The 13,604-nt window shown below is 31.1% G+C and overlaps 1 protein-coding gene across 7 annotated transcripts in view; it reads left to right on the plus strand.

Moving 5' to 3' along the window:
* Nucleotides 1-13,604, plus strand: part of fmt (phosphatase 6 regulatory subunit 1-like protein fmt) — a 28,377-nt gene that overhangs the window by 2,793 nt on the left and 11,980 nt on the right. For 5 of the 7 annotated variants that reach the window (XM_074119571.1, XM_074119574.1, XM_074119576.1 and 2 more), the window contains 18 exons: nucleotides 452-531; nucleotides 1,656-1,926; nucleotides 2,008-2,178; nucleotides 2,346-2,539; nucleotides 2,948-3,061; nucleotides 4,979-5,126; nucleotides 7,402-7,554; nucleotides 8,225-8,344; nucleotides 9,566-9,630; nucleotides 9,758-9,950; nucleotides 10,058-10,153; nucleotides 11,584-11,651; nucleotides 11,723-11,800; nucleotides 11,893-12,003; nucleotides 12,220-12,302; nucleotides 12,922-13,104; nucleotides 13,187-13,343; nucleotides 13,430-13,513. In XM_074119571.1, the coding sequence (XP_073975672.1) occupies nucleotides 452-531; nucleotides 1,656-1,926; nucleotides 2,008-2,178; nucleotides 2,346-2,539; nucleotides 2,948-3,061; nucleotides 4,979-5,126; nucleotides 7,402-7,554; nucleotides 8,225-8,344; nucleotides 9,566-9,630; nucleotides 9,758-9,950; nucleotides 10,058-10,153; nucleotides 11,584-11,651; nucleotides 11,723-11,800; nucleotides 11,893-12,003; nucleotides 12,220-12,302; nucleotides 12,922-13,104; nucleotides 13,187-13,343; nucleotides 13,430-13,513 (2,369 nt within the window). The remainder of the gene's footprint in view (nucleotides 1-451; nucleotides 532-1,655; nucleotides 1,927-2,007; nucleotides 2,179-2,345; nucleotides 2,540-2,947; nucleotides 3,062-4,978; nucleotides 5,127-7,401; nucleotides 7,555-8,224; nucleotides 8,345-9,565; nucleotides 9,631-9,757; nucleotides 9,951-10,057; nucleotides 10,154-11,583; nucleotides 11,652-11,722; nucleotides 11,801-11,892; nucleotides 12,004-12,219; nucleotides 12,303-12,921; nucleotides 13,105-13,186; nucleotides 13,344-13,429; nucleotides 13,514-13,604) is intronic. The other 2 variants (XM_074119575.1, XM_074119577.1) reach the window with 1 other exon arrangement.

A 13,604-nucleotide genomic window follows, 5' to 3' on the forward strand; every position in this document is an offset into this window, starting at 1 on the left:
ACAAAATTCCATTGTCTATCTATTTTATTCATTTAAACAAAATGCATAAAACATGTCTACAAATAAAAAACTATTCCACAGATCAAGTTGATCACTGCCTTAGGCCCTTTTTTTAGCCCTGCAGTGCGTTTCATTGAACAGTAAACTCCAACTAAACTTCTCTATTAAATTTTGCTGTTCTTACAACGGAATGTGTTATTTTTTATTTCTTTCATTTGTGAAAAATAAGGACATTTGCTCAGATGAAAAGTGCCTATTCTTATGCAATATGAGAAGGTTTTTCAGGTAGATTATTGTAATCGGGTGTGTAAGGACGTGTAAGTAATTTATTAATTATTTTTAATACTAACTAATCCATTTTTAGTTAATGTTCAATAATTTAAACCTTACCTGGAATTGTTAAAACAGTTTTCTAAAATACATTAAGCCCTTACTTTATTTAATGTTTCAGGATTTAACTCTTAATGAAGTATTAGATCAAGAAAATTTATTACAAGAACTGAAATCTCAAAATAACAAATTGGTTGAATTGTAAGTCACTATTATGTTTTTTTTATTTATTTATACTACAATCATATAAAAAATTTACAAGATTTTAAACTTGAATTTGTATTTGGGAATGATGTCTACTTTCTTTCATTGCTGATACAGATAATTTGAAATGGCCATTACTATCAATTTGCAAAATTAAGTTTTTCCAGCTAACATATGATTAGACATAAGACGATGTTTTTAGCTATGGAATTGTATGTTTGTGATATAAAACTTCTGGCAAGAATTTTTTTGTCTCGATTTTCGAAACTATTGCGCTTTGTTTTAAATAAATTAAACAGAAATGATTTACTTATATTTAAATTAAAAAAGAAAATTGAATTTAAGGATTTCACGTGGATTATTTTAGGTTTTCTCTAAAGATTCATCATTCTGAAGTTTCACATTGATAGTGTACAGGAGATCTACTGTCTTTATGATTATGATAATTATTATTCGGCTTTTGTAGAGAAGTTAAGCCCTTCGCTATCCATCTTTGGACTCATATTGTTAACCCTTTGGATACACTGCTGCCCAAATACAAGCCCTTCCATCGTTAACCTGTTCTGATCGAGGATCTGAAAAGTAAACATCACATGACCCAAACAATCCGTCGTGTTATGAATGAGTGTTTTTTCTCCTCTATCTAACAAACTTCCCCCATCGAGCCCACGTTTACAAGGATTAATGTTTTAAAGTTATCTATTCCTCAAAATTAGACAAGCATGGGTTTGGAGGCGCGCCATCAGCGTTTAGGTGAATAAAGAAAGGTTTAGGTGACATTTGGTCAACCTATCTATTCCCACATTTTCTGAAACCTCCCGAACCAGAAGAACATCTTCATCAAGTCTGTGCAACATTTTTGCCCCAATGTCGAAATGTGGACACAAGAATTAATGCTGTCAGCGCTGCCTGACTATTCGAGTAATTCCAAATGGCTCTTGAACTCTGAAAAAAAGATTTTGGTTAAAAAAAATAAATAAAATAAAATATGATTCGCAAAGAAGACTTGTATTTATCATTTTTAGTTTCATGAAATTTCATTTTGAATTTAAAAGTTGGAAAACTCTTGCTTGAAATGTTTTGCTGTAATGAAATGGGTAAGAGTTCTATTTTCATTACAGTATAATAAGAAGTGATATATTAAATCAACTGGTGAGTTTGGTAACAGAAGAACCTAGTGAAGAACTAGAAGAACATGAGCGTTATAGGCTTCCTAACTTGGCTTGTGAAGTTCTGACAACAGATATACCTCGACTTAATGAACGGCTGACTGACAAAGAAATTTTAACAAAACTTTTCTCTTTCCTTGAAAATGAACCTCCATTAAATCCATTATTAGCTTCGTTTTTCAGCCGAACTTTAAGCATGCTTATATGTAGAAAAACTGATCAGGTAATTTATTTTAATATACATTACATTTATATTTCTTTTGTTGCATCTTGGTTATTCCATTTTTTGTTATAAAATTTACAGAATTGGTATTCCTATCAGTTCACTTGTCTTCAAGTCTTAGAATTTTTAAAATCACGTGAAAACAGTCTTTTACTTCTACTTCAGCATCTGGGCACATCTGCGATTATGGATTTGACGCTTAAGTTAATCACACAGGTTGAAGGAGATGAGATGCAAAATAATTTATTTACTGTAAGCGCCTTATCTTTTACTTTCATTTTTATGCACATATTTTAAAATGAATGTAATTTTTATTGATATAAGAATTTATGTTTTACAAGTAAACTGAATTACTAGCTGCTTAATTGAGTCGTAAAAACTACTTTAAAAAATATATATATATATATATTTTCTTACAGTGGCTAGAGAATGAGGCTTTCATCAGTAATATAGTAGCTTTATTTCATCCCAAGATTGACGCAGATCGTCATTATAACGCAAGTCAGCTGTTATGTGACACTATTAAGAAATCCAGAGAAATTATTGCTTCTCTTAAAGAACAGAATAATACTCCAACTACTTCTTCGGACACTATGCTTAATATAATACAGTCGTAAGTAAGGCGTAAAATTGCTAACCTAATCACATTTTCAAGGCTTAACATTGGTTGGAATGCATTTTAATGTACTGTACTGGTTATTTTTAAAATAAGAAACTTTAAATTTTAGGTTGCTATAAAAAAATATATATTGGGTTTTTTTGTCAGTAAATATTTTTTACAATTTGGTTTGGAAATTAATTCTGATCTCTCCTCTATTCGCTGATTCAACAACAATTTACTTCCTTTAATAAAACCGAGAATGAAAAAAATTGTTTTGTTTAAGAGAATCGTTATTAGAACTTTTTTAAAAATAAATTTTCGTCAATTTTTTTTTATTTTTTAAATAACTAATGGTCGAAAGTTAAACATAAATTATTGTATTGAAATCTAGTTAAATTGCTGATGATGCCTTGATTGCAGGCCTACTATGATTCGCAAACTACTTGGTTACATGTTAGATGAAGGAGAAGTGACGGAAAGCAGTATAACTGGAGGAATATCAGTTTTACTTACTCTTTTGGAACCTCTACCGACGTAAGTTTCTATTTTTTTTTTTTTTTTTTTTTTTTTGGCGCATCAACAGCTGAGGTCATTAGCGCCCGGAGCTTTTTCCAGTGCACTGCCGGCCTCCGGACAGTGTTCTCTCGTTACAGACAACACTGTCCATCACCGGACAGTGAGCTGTAAGAAGCTCCTAGGAAGAGAAAATCTAAGGGTCAGCTGCTGGATTCGAACCCGGGACCTCCGCGTGGGAGTCCAGTATGCTAACCTCATAGCTAATCCCTTCCCTCGTAAGTTTCTATTGTTAAGATTATTAAAATAATAAGTGATAGGCTGCATAATTTTATAGCTAAGGATGGAGCGTTCGATAACTAGCCTTATCTTAAACATTACAACGAGAATACCAGTGAAATATATTTTAAATAAAAGTATGTTCGCTCGCCACCTCAATTCAAATACCATTGGTATTTACACATAATGTCACCTTTCTCCCCCCCCCCCCTCCCAATATGTCATTTAGATTATATGTATTTTTATAGCTTGCGTCATTGTTTGTCACGTGTCCAGGATTCAAGCCCTTTATTCAAACGCGATCTTGGGCTCCTTAAAGTACTAAACGTCGATACCACACTGCCTAAACCTACACCTATGAAAGTTCTTTCGCGCTCAAGGCGGTAGAGGAAATATTCTCTTGTGAGTTTTAGAAGTTCCAAGGGAGCTATCTTTGAGAGGTTCTACAGGGAGTTAAAATAATCTGGTCCACAAGAATTTCAATAAAGATTACTTTGTTGTTCTATTGATATTGGCTAAACTTATAAAATCATCATCTCTAACAATAGGATGAAAAAATAACTGCCAGTTTCAGTCATGATATATATGACGAGCTTTCTACCTAGGGACTAGGTCAACTTCAAGGATTGTTGACAATGTAATATTTTACATCATTAAAGGTTGGTGTGTCTTCTGCCTTGTCTGCTCATGGACTGAAAAAAAAAAAATCATGACTGAAATTGGCAGTTATTTTTTCATCCTATTGAAACTATGAATCAGTAACCAAAAATAATGAACAGTAAACATCTCTAACGTCACTTGAGGGAAAATTCTTTTGGAATAGGAGGGCAGAGTAAATTTTCCTTAACAAAAAAAAAATTGCAAGAGTTATGATTAGTTAGCCGCACAAATTTTACTCCAACATTCATCGGGCTGGAGTGAATTGCATTTCATGGCTATTCTAATCCAATAAAATATTCAGCCAAGAGCATTTATTTATTTCAGTTGAAGCCGATTGAGCATTTGAAGTATAGTTCTTAGAATCTGTTGTAGAAATCGAGGATGCTGTTAATGAGAATTCTTTCAAACTCTCGAGCTACCAAAAGTTACTCCTCTACTTAAAAGTTGGCGCTCCGATTCACACTTTTGCGCAATGTAAACAAACCTTCATTATACTCCGTTTTCCTCTTATTCTAATGTAACTACTTTTAATTAAACATCTATAGTTTCCTACTGTGGTGTGCAACATCATAACCATTGATGAGGCACATGGGCAGAGTTTGAAATTGGCTGGTGGGCTTCTGAATAGTGATTGTTTCTCCCAAGAACAGCTGTATTTGACATTCTAAAGTTTATCCGATAGTCTGGTCACGCTCTAATCAGAAATGTTGTTTACAGGGAAGGGTAATAAGGCTTAGTTCGTAATCTTAGCGAAGTTTTTAAAAATCTATGCTATTTATTAGTAGGTATGAGTGATGCCGTAGCATCTTTAGGCAACAGACAATTAAGCAACATGATAGATATTTCTGATAGGTATTTTCCTAGTGTTTTGATACTTATTTTATGATTGTTTATTGTTAAGAAGAAATATAATTGGCTTTTGCATATACCTTATTGTTATTTTGAGGATTATTTCATTTATTTTAAACTTAAATTAAAAAAAATACTTGAATATTTTAGAGAGAATGGTAATCGTAGAGGACCATACAAAGATGATGCTGGCAGTGGAGAGCCTGTGGTATCTGAAAATCCTGCTTTACCATCCATAGTGTCATCTATAACGCAGTACTTACCTAAGTTACATAATTTGCTTATAAATCCTCCAAAGGTAATTATTTAGCTCTTTCAAAATTACTTTATTGTAATAAGTGTCATTGAACGTGTTTGTATTACTGAACTAATGGTTCGATTTTGATAAAATAGACAGACTTTTAATCAAACTGATTCGTCACAAACTACCTTTAATTACAGACGCTGACTGTAATTACACTGAATGAACATATTCCCTCGAAATGAAAAGTTTCTAACAGTTCATTTTTTTTCAGTTCTTTACACCAACAGCTTTTAATCAGAACTCTTCCTCTTTCTTCCACTATTCTTCCCTCTTTATATACTCGTCAGTATGTTCCGAACAGTTCAGATCCGTTTTGATCAGGCTGGATATTCCAGAAAAAATCTGCTGCTAGCACCCTCTAGTTGTTATTTGTAGGACTTGTAGGTGTCTCTCTCTCTCTTTTTTTCGTAGATGGCATTTTTGGGCGGTGGCCAGAGGTTCTTGAAGAACTTTCCTCTACTCTGCTCACGAAAGAGCTGAAGTTTAAAAGTAAAAATCGAGGGTACTCTCCCTCGAACTCGACTAGTTTCTTTTGGAAAGATACTTTATTCGCCCAAGAGTTGAACACAAAATTATTATTATAAAAGAAAAAAAAAAATAGTATAAAATTTTTTCGGGTACTAAAGTAATGGAAAATATTAAAGAAATAATTAAATGTTTTGCACGAGTGTGACGAATTCTTGTGAACTAAGTAATTTGATACTGACAAAGCATATTCCTTTAAAACTGATTAAGTTTATCAATCAACACTTTTAGGTTAAATAATTGTTGATCGTTATGAATACCATTACTACAAGGCGAGATGTTCACTTATATTTATTGAGGAATTATTTTATTAATTATCATTTTTTGTTAACTTCTTTAATAAACAAATGAAATTTGGAAAATCTAGATGGTCCAAATTATAACATAATTTCGGAACGGAATTGCAAAAACAAGTTACTAGTCTGTGATTTACTCGTACGGTATGAGAATATTTTTGATTGCTGGGATACCCCACTGAGTCTCTACAGTTAAAATAAGTAAGAACACTTACTTATTTTGAAATTTTCTTCACTTGCAGTAATGTAGTAAGCAGGCCAGATCGGCATAAATAGGTAATAGTAAAGTGAATGTGAAAATTGTTAAAACTTCAATAACATAGAAAGGAGGGACACAAAAAAATTGCAGATATGTTCTCTGCTCCGAGCGTGAGGAGTAATTGAAAACAACCGATCTTCGACTGTTTGTAATTTATGATCCTTTTTACAAAATTGAATGTTGAAATTTTTTAACAGATTTAACTAAATCTAACTAAATATTTTTATTGAGTATGAGTATGGCCTCAACAGTAACAGTGTTACATACCACATACTAACTGTGTCCTCCAAATGCGTTTCTGGTTTTTATTATATTTTTAGAACTCTTATAGTTTTAATGTTTTGTTTTATTGATTTTTAATGCATACTTTTTGTATAATTTATATAATTGAAATTGTTTGATATTAATTTTAAAAAAAAATTAAAGCTGAACTCTCCTAATAACAATTTGAATAAATATTATTAGTTTTTTATGGGAAGGGATTAGTCGAGTAGTTAGCGAATACTGAATTCCAACGCGGAGATCACGGGTTCGAATCCCGTTAGATTCGATTGTTTTTTATTTTTTTTTAGGAGCATCTTACAGCTCATAGCTGTCCGTTAATGGACAGTGTTGTCTGTAACGAGAAAGCACTATCCGGAGGCCGGAGGTGCACGGAAAAAACACTAGGCGCCAATAACCTCAGATGTTGACGCGCCTTAAATTAAATTTAAAAAAAATTGGTTTTAGATAAATTTGAATATTCAAACATAATGGAATTTCTACCTGTAACTTTATGTAATTAAGAAATTGCCAATATTATTCTGAAGAAGAAATTGCGCTTCAAACATTAAAACGCGTTTTCACATACCTTTATTTTTATGTAAAGGGAAGTGTTGTTTAACCGGTGCCCTCTACTCTTGTGCCATCTAGTAAAGAAAGTTTGGGTCTAGGAATAAATTGGGCCTGGATAGTGCTTCATGAAAGCAATACTTTCTTGAAAATGATGGTGAAAAGAATTCTGATATCAGTAAAAAAAAAAAAATGAAGCAATAAGATCCCAAAATTAACTTTGGGTAGAAGTCATATTGTTTTATTAAAGAAAGGGGCTTCCCAACAGCACTGACGCTAAACTAATTTTCGAAAAGGTCGTCTTAAGCACGTTCTTAAAAAAATGTTTGATGGCCTAAATATTGTTTTTAATTTTCAGAAAGGACCTGTTCACTTAGCTTGTGGTACAATAGAACCTCCCTTAGGAAATACTAGATTAACTGTTATAAAGTTAATATCTGCACTCATAGCAACGAATACTCAAGAAGTTAATGATATATTGGATCAGTTAAATACTGTACAGGTTCTATTGGTAAGTAACATTTTACGGTAGCTATATATTATACAGCATGCAAATATTGACCCCTTTTTTTCTTAATAAAATTTTTAATTTTTTTTAATTACCTTATTAAGAAATTAAAAAGGTTTAATATTTATTTATTTATTATTTTTGTTTTAACTAGAAATGCTGGAAATTAGGTTCCCATTATAAAAAAGTTGTTTTTACTAATTTTAGTATATGGGTATGGTCAGTATTATTCAAAAACAGAAAGTTCATGAGGTTTCGCTCGGTGCCACCTGATTATTGGACAGTAAGATTTTGGAAAAAGAAATCAGTAAAGCGAAAGTGCCAATTTTATTCATAGAATTTAGCAGTATTTGAAAATGGCTCCTACGATTCGCCTACTTATGAAAAGTAATCTCATTTTTCACATGTATTTTTATTTAAAAGATTTTGCAAGGAAATGTCCTTTGTCCTTTTCAGTGCAGTTTTGGGAGAGAGGTGGCACCGAGGTAGAATTAAATTTCCTTTGAAATCACATTTCATTGAAATTTTAAGTTAGTAAAATTTACATGAAGTTAAGTAATTCCAAACTAGAATCGAAACTAGAGTCATAGTTTTATTTAAGAATTTTTTCATACACATGCATTCTTATTTGAATCTGGCAGTATTATTAGAAATATTAAATTTTATGTTGCAGGATCTATTTTTTCATTACACGTGGAATAATTTCCTGCATTCACAAGTGGACAAATGCTTAGCTTTTGCTTTGAACACTCCTAATCTTGAAGCTACAGAAAAAAATCCGTTAATTTCAAATGTGAGTCAATCGCTCTTAAATAAATAAATAAATAAATAAAATACACCCTTAGATAATTAAGTGAAGTGACTTAAATGTTGAAATAGTAGTTTCATATAGCTTGTTATGATCGTCTCTTCAATATTTCTTTTATGAAGGTTCAAAGTACGTTAATATGGAAATTTTCCTTCCATTTTTTTTCTGTAAAAGGAAGTACATTATTGAATTTAATGATGTAAGTTTCCAAAGAAGATTCCTGACACACACAAAAAAAAAAGGTTTTAGAGAATTGCTCGTATTTTTGGACTCTTGTACGTTTCCTGGTGGAGAAAAATATATTCTTTGAAATTAATTGGAATAATTTGCTATCCGAGATTTATTCTGTTCCGGCCTTATGTTATTCTTTTTATTTTTTAAATAATTATTTCATAACTTACTGATGTGAGAGGGACAAGATCTCAAAAACGAAAATAGCTGAGATATGTGCATGACTTCCTTTTTAAGTTTATAGATGTCACTAAAAAGAGATTTTACAAAAAATATTGCAGTGTGAAATAGAAATCTACCACTTAACGAGTACATAATATTGGCGGTGTTATTTAGAATGTATTATTTTAGATGAGTTTCATACATTTTTGTATTACTACAAATGATGTTGGATGGAAGTCCTAAACTTGTCAGGAATACAATAATAACGTGTCGCAACGGATAAAATCAAAGATAATACAAATCTATTTGCTTCTTTTGAAAAAGGTTATCCGAAAAAATCACTTTTACCCTGGAAGAGCAAGTACTTCTCTCTAAAGTGCTCTTACAGCAAATTATAAGTTGCATTGTCTATCTAATATAATTTCATTGGCTTTAAAAATTCAAGATGCAAAATTTATTAATTAGAATTATTTGTTTACCCGAGATTTAGCCTCTCATGTTTTCCTGTATATTTATAAAGAATTATTCCATAAATTATTAATTCATCATAAAAGGATAATAAAAAAATTGCATATTTCACTTAATAGATTTAATGGCACAAAGGTTAAGAACAAATAGGAAAGCCAAATTATATTCTGTGGCAATAAGTTCTCCAGACATAAGAAGCTAACATCTTGACTTGATTAACTTCTTTTAATTTTAAAAGTGAACGATTCCTAAATTCTTAGCTTGATTTCTTTTTGTTTAGGCCCTAACAAACAAAGTTTCTAAACTTTAGGGCAATAACAATAATTAATCAAATTTAATTTATAGATTTTTATAAAGTGTCGCCTTCTTCAAAGAATACTAGAAGCTTGGGAAGACAATGAAACCGAGCAGTAAGTTTTTATATTTTATCTGCCGTTTATTTGAAGACAATTTAAAAAAGAATTGTTTTAAATTTATCAAGATATTTGTAAACAAATTTTTATAATTTATTTGAAAAAAAAACCAATCTTTTTTTAGGGTTAAAGAAGGGGGAAAAAGAAGAGGTTATATGGGTCATTTAACCAACATAGCAAATTCTGTTGTAAGACAAACCGATGGATGTTTGGGAGATTTTCTTACACAACATATAGACGAAGATACCTTGATATCATGGCAACATTATGTAGAAAGCACATTAAAACCTACAAATGAACTTCATAGCCGTGTTCTAGTGAGTGCATATTTCAGTAGTTCATCTCATTTTTGCATAAAGAATGTTATTATAACAAAGAAGTAAACAGGCTCTTATTATTATTATTATTATTATTATTTTTAAAGGGAGGCAAGCATCCAGCTCTTTCTGATAATAAAAATGATGATGATGACGCTAATTATAAAGAGGTTTCTTTTCCTGAAGATGCTACGTTACAAACAGTCAGTATTGTAGTAGAAAATTGTCTGTTAGTCCTATTCAGTAACTATTAATGATCTTGTTTTATTTAGGAATTTATTGTGACTAAAGCGAGTATTAAATAAATGATGTGCATGAAGGGCAGAAATATTAACTCCATACGACAGAATTATTGCAATCATAATGTATATCTTTCAAATTAAAGTTTCCGTAAATAACTGTATTTTATTTTTATATTATAGATATCAATTGATATTGTTTTTAAGTTTTGATCAGACATCGTGAATCGTAAGAAAGTAGTTAGTTTGATAAGGTTCATTGTGGATTGCTCGAACTGATTTTTAAAATATAATAAATTAAGAATGAGAATAGCGCCATAAAAAAAAAAGCAGGACCACGACATATTATAAATTTCAGTGGGCATAATATTCAGCTTTATAAATTTAAACTGGTGTATTTGCTATCCATTCTGATTGAAACAATTCTGGTTTATTTTCCTCACAAATTGACATTAATCTTTAATTAAAGGTATTTGGAAAAATTTACAATTTGTATACTAAATTTTTCACGGCATTAATTTTACGCTGTCGAGGACCCTTTTCTTTGTTTTCCCTTTTTAAGTCAGCTTAGGAATCCTCTTGGGTCCACTATCCCCCATATAGAATTTCTGAACCCGCTTTTCTTCTAGTAATTTTATTCAGAACTACCGTTTACACTGCCTTAATTTCTCGCAACTCCCTCCAAGAAAAAAAAATCTCAAAAAATAATGTTTCATGTTATCAGGAGTTTCTGATTATAGATATTTGCTTTAGTATTTTACCAAAGATTCATACATAAGTAAAGTAACGCCTTTATTTCTTCAAGCGGCTCGTACATCCAACTACCGATCTGATGTGGACGGAGCAGGATAGCTAACATGTTTAACCAATCCCCTTACATTATTTCATTAAATAAAAGCTAAAATAAAAACGGGGAATCTATCCAGGAACATAATACATCTTAGGTTTTAGGTTCGCGCCTCTAAGCGCTCGGCTACCGTAGCGCCTGTAAAAATCAGGTTTAGAGAAGTAACTAGCATTGGTGTAAGAGGTACACATCATCTTTGCAAACTTAAGCACTTCCTTAGTGATTTAGCTTACTTTCATTTAAGGATATTATCCTCAAACTTTGTTTGGTCATTCTACTCTTTGCCTCTTAATCAACAGTTAGTTAAGTTTTGTGTTTTTGACAACTTACAGCGGTACGTCAAATTTTTTAAGTATAGTAATATCTGCCGTATTCATTTATATGCATTTTATTTGCAAAGATCCATCCATAATGGTTGGTTAGGTTATATGTACATGTATATATTTGCTGAATTACCGAAAAGAATGAAAGATGTGTGAAAAATAACATTGAGATTTAATTACTTCAAATTTGAAATGGGATTTTAATTTGGTGATTCTTGTTTTAGAATTACCCGAATTTCCAAACCATCACAGATAATTTAATCGAATACTTCGATAGGGATGACCCCACAATGTAAGTACACAGCGAATATTGAATAGGAAAGCTAAAATATGAAACTAAAAATTACTTTTTTTTTATTACAGGTCACAAGAAGATGGAGAAAGCGGACGTAGAATAGATACTTTAATTGAGGCTTACTTTGAAAGAGATGATTCAACAGTGTGAGCATAACTTTAAATCATTATTAGAAAAATAGCCATTTACTATTGATTTTAAATTAAATTTACTATACAAAACACAAATGTTTGCGCAGATCGCAAGAAGAAAATGAAAGGAGAGCAGAAATATTCAAAAAAATGTGTTTCAGAAAAGATTTTACTGATATTAATTCAGAAGAAGAAGTTTGGGCAGAACTTCCATCAAGGTATTGTGAATTAATTAAGCTATAGGCTTTTCTTAAAAGTAGAAATAAGAAAATGTTTTAACATTTGTTTTGGATAGAGTGCGAAAATGTTATATTAAAAATGTACCTAATTTTGCTTGAAAAAAGTACTGTATACATAATAAAGCTGCACTTTCATAAGTAAAGAAAATAAATGGAAAAAAGAAATATATAAAAATAGTTTACTTAATGTTTCAGTCCACTAGGACATGATGATGCTTCCACAAGTTCTGACGAAGAGGAAAAAATAGTCATAGAAACAACAGCTACTGATTCGGATAGTAAGTGTCAATTTTTTACTTTATTTTTCCCTTTTTAGTATTATTGAATTTTTTCAAAATGATGGATTTTTTATTGAAAATACCCGTTTTTCGTTTCCCAAGTAGTTTTTAGAGAATGATGGTTAGAAGATCAAACTTTCGTTCGCATTTTGCCTTGGTATCTAGCGGTAAAAATCCCTCAACTGAAAATACCTAGAATTTTTTTTTTTTAATTTTCTCGAAAACCTGTTCTAACGATCTTCTTTAATCAAACAAGGTACATTCATTCTCCTAATAACATTCTAATATTATAGTATAATGAGATCTCTTTTATGCATCTCACACATCTCAGACGTGAAGTAATTGCCAGCAAGAATAGTTGAATCTTGTAATGCTTACGCAGAAAGTTATCCATTAGAAATTAGGGCTTCTTTTAGATTATAGTTTGTGCTTCTGTAAGTAGGGACTGTGAAGTAAGTTGTGATAGATTGCAAGTTCTGTAATTTCCTGCCATCATTGCAAAAAAAAAGTTCTGCGCAGAGTTATTGATTATAACTTCTTGTGAAAATAGTAAGAATACATTACCTGTTCCGAAATGCTGCTTTTTATCTACCATTACGTTGTTGATGAATTATTTTAGCATGGGGTTTTACATTAGACGCTGCAGTTGTCAATCAAGTTAATCCTTGGTTACAAGTTGATTCGGCCGATTCACCAGCAAACGATGGGTGGGCTGATTTTAGTAGCGCTGATATTGAACAACAGTTTCAAGCTGTCCAACTCTCTGTTCCTCAGCACGTTTGTGATCCTTCTACAGTACAAGGTAATCTTTTGCTTTGCAATAGCAAATAATTTTTTATTATTTTCTTATGATATTAATCTATGTACTATGTCCATTGTTTTAGATGTTAGTAGTTTTGAAAATGATAGTAATGGAACTAAAATAAGTAGAATAGAAGCTAAAGTGGAAGAAGTCGATAAAAAAAGTGATAATAATGCAAATTTAAACAGGCTAATTTCAGATGATCGTGAAGCTGACGAAGAACTTATAGATAATTTTAGGTACTGTTAAAATCTTGCGTGAAAACCTTTCTAGGAAATAAGCCTATTTTAGAATTCCTTTGTTTACTATTTCTGTCAACTTTCAGGTTTTTATCCAAAGGAATGCTGTCAGAAAATTGTGACATTCCTAAACAGATTGAGAAAAGAGAAATTCCCATATCAGGGAACAGGTTAGTTGTTTTTATTTAAAAAAGAAAAAAAAGCAAAGAAAAAAGAAATTTTAGATAATAAATGATGAAAATTTAATGGTTTTATTTTATT

This window comes from Rhodnius prolixus, unplaced genomic scaffold (genome assembly GCF_049639745.1).
Source record: "Rhodnius prolixus isolate KJV_2025 unplaced genomic scaffold, Rpr scaffold_2, whole genome shotgun sequence".
In the NCBI taxonomy this organism is placed as follows: Eukaryota; Metazoa; Arthropoda; class Insecta; order Hemiptera; family Reduviidae; genus Rhodnius; species Rhodnius prolixus.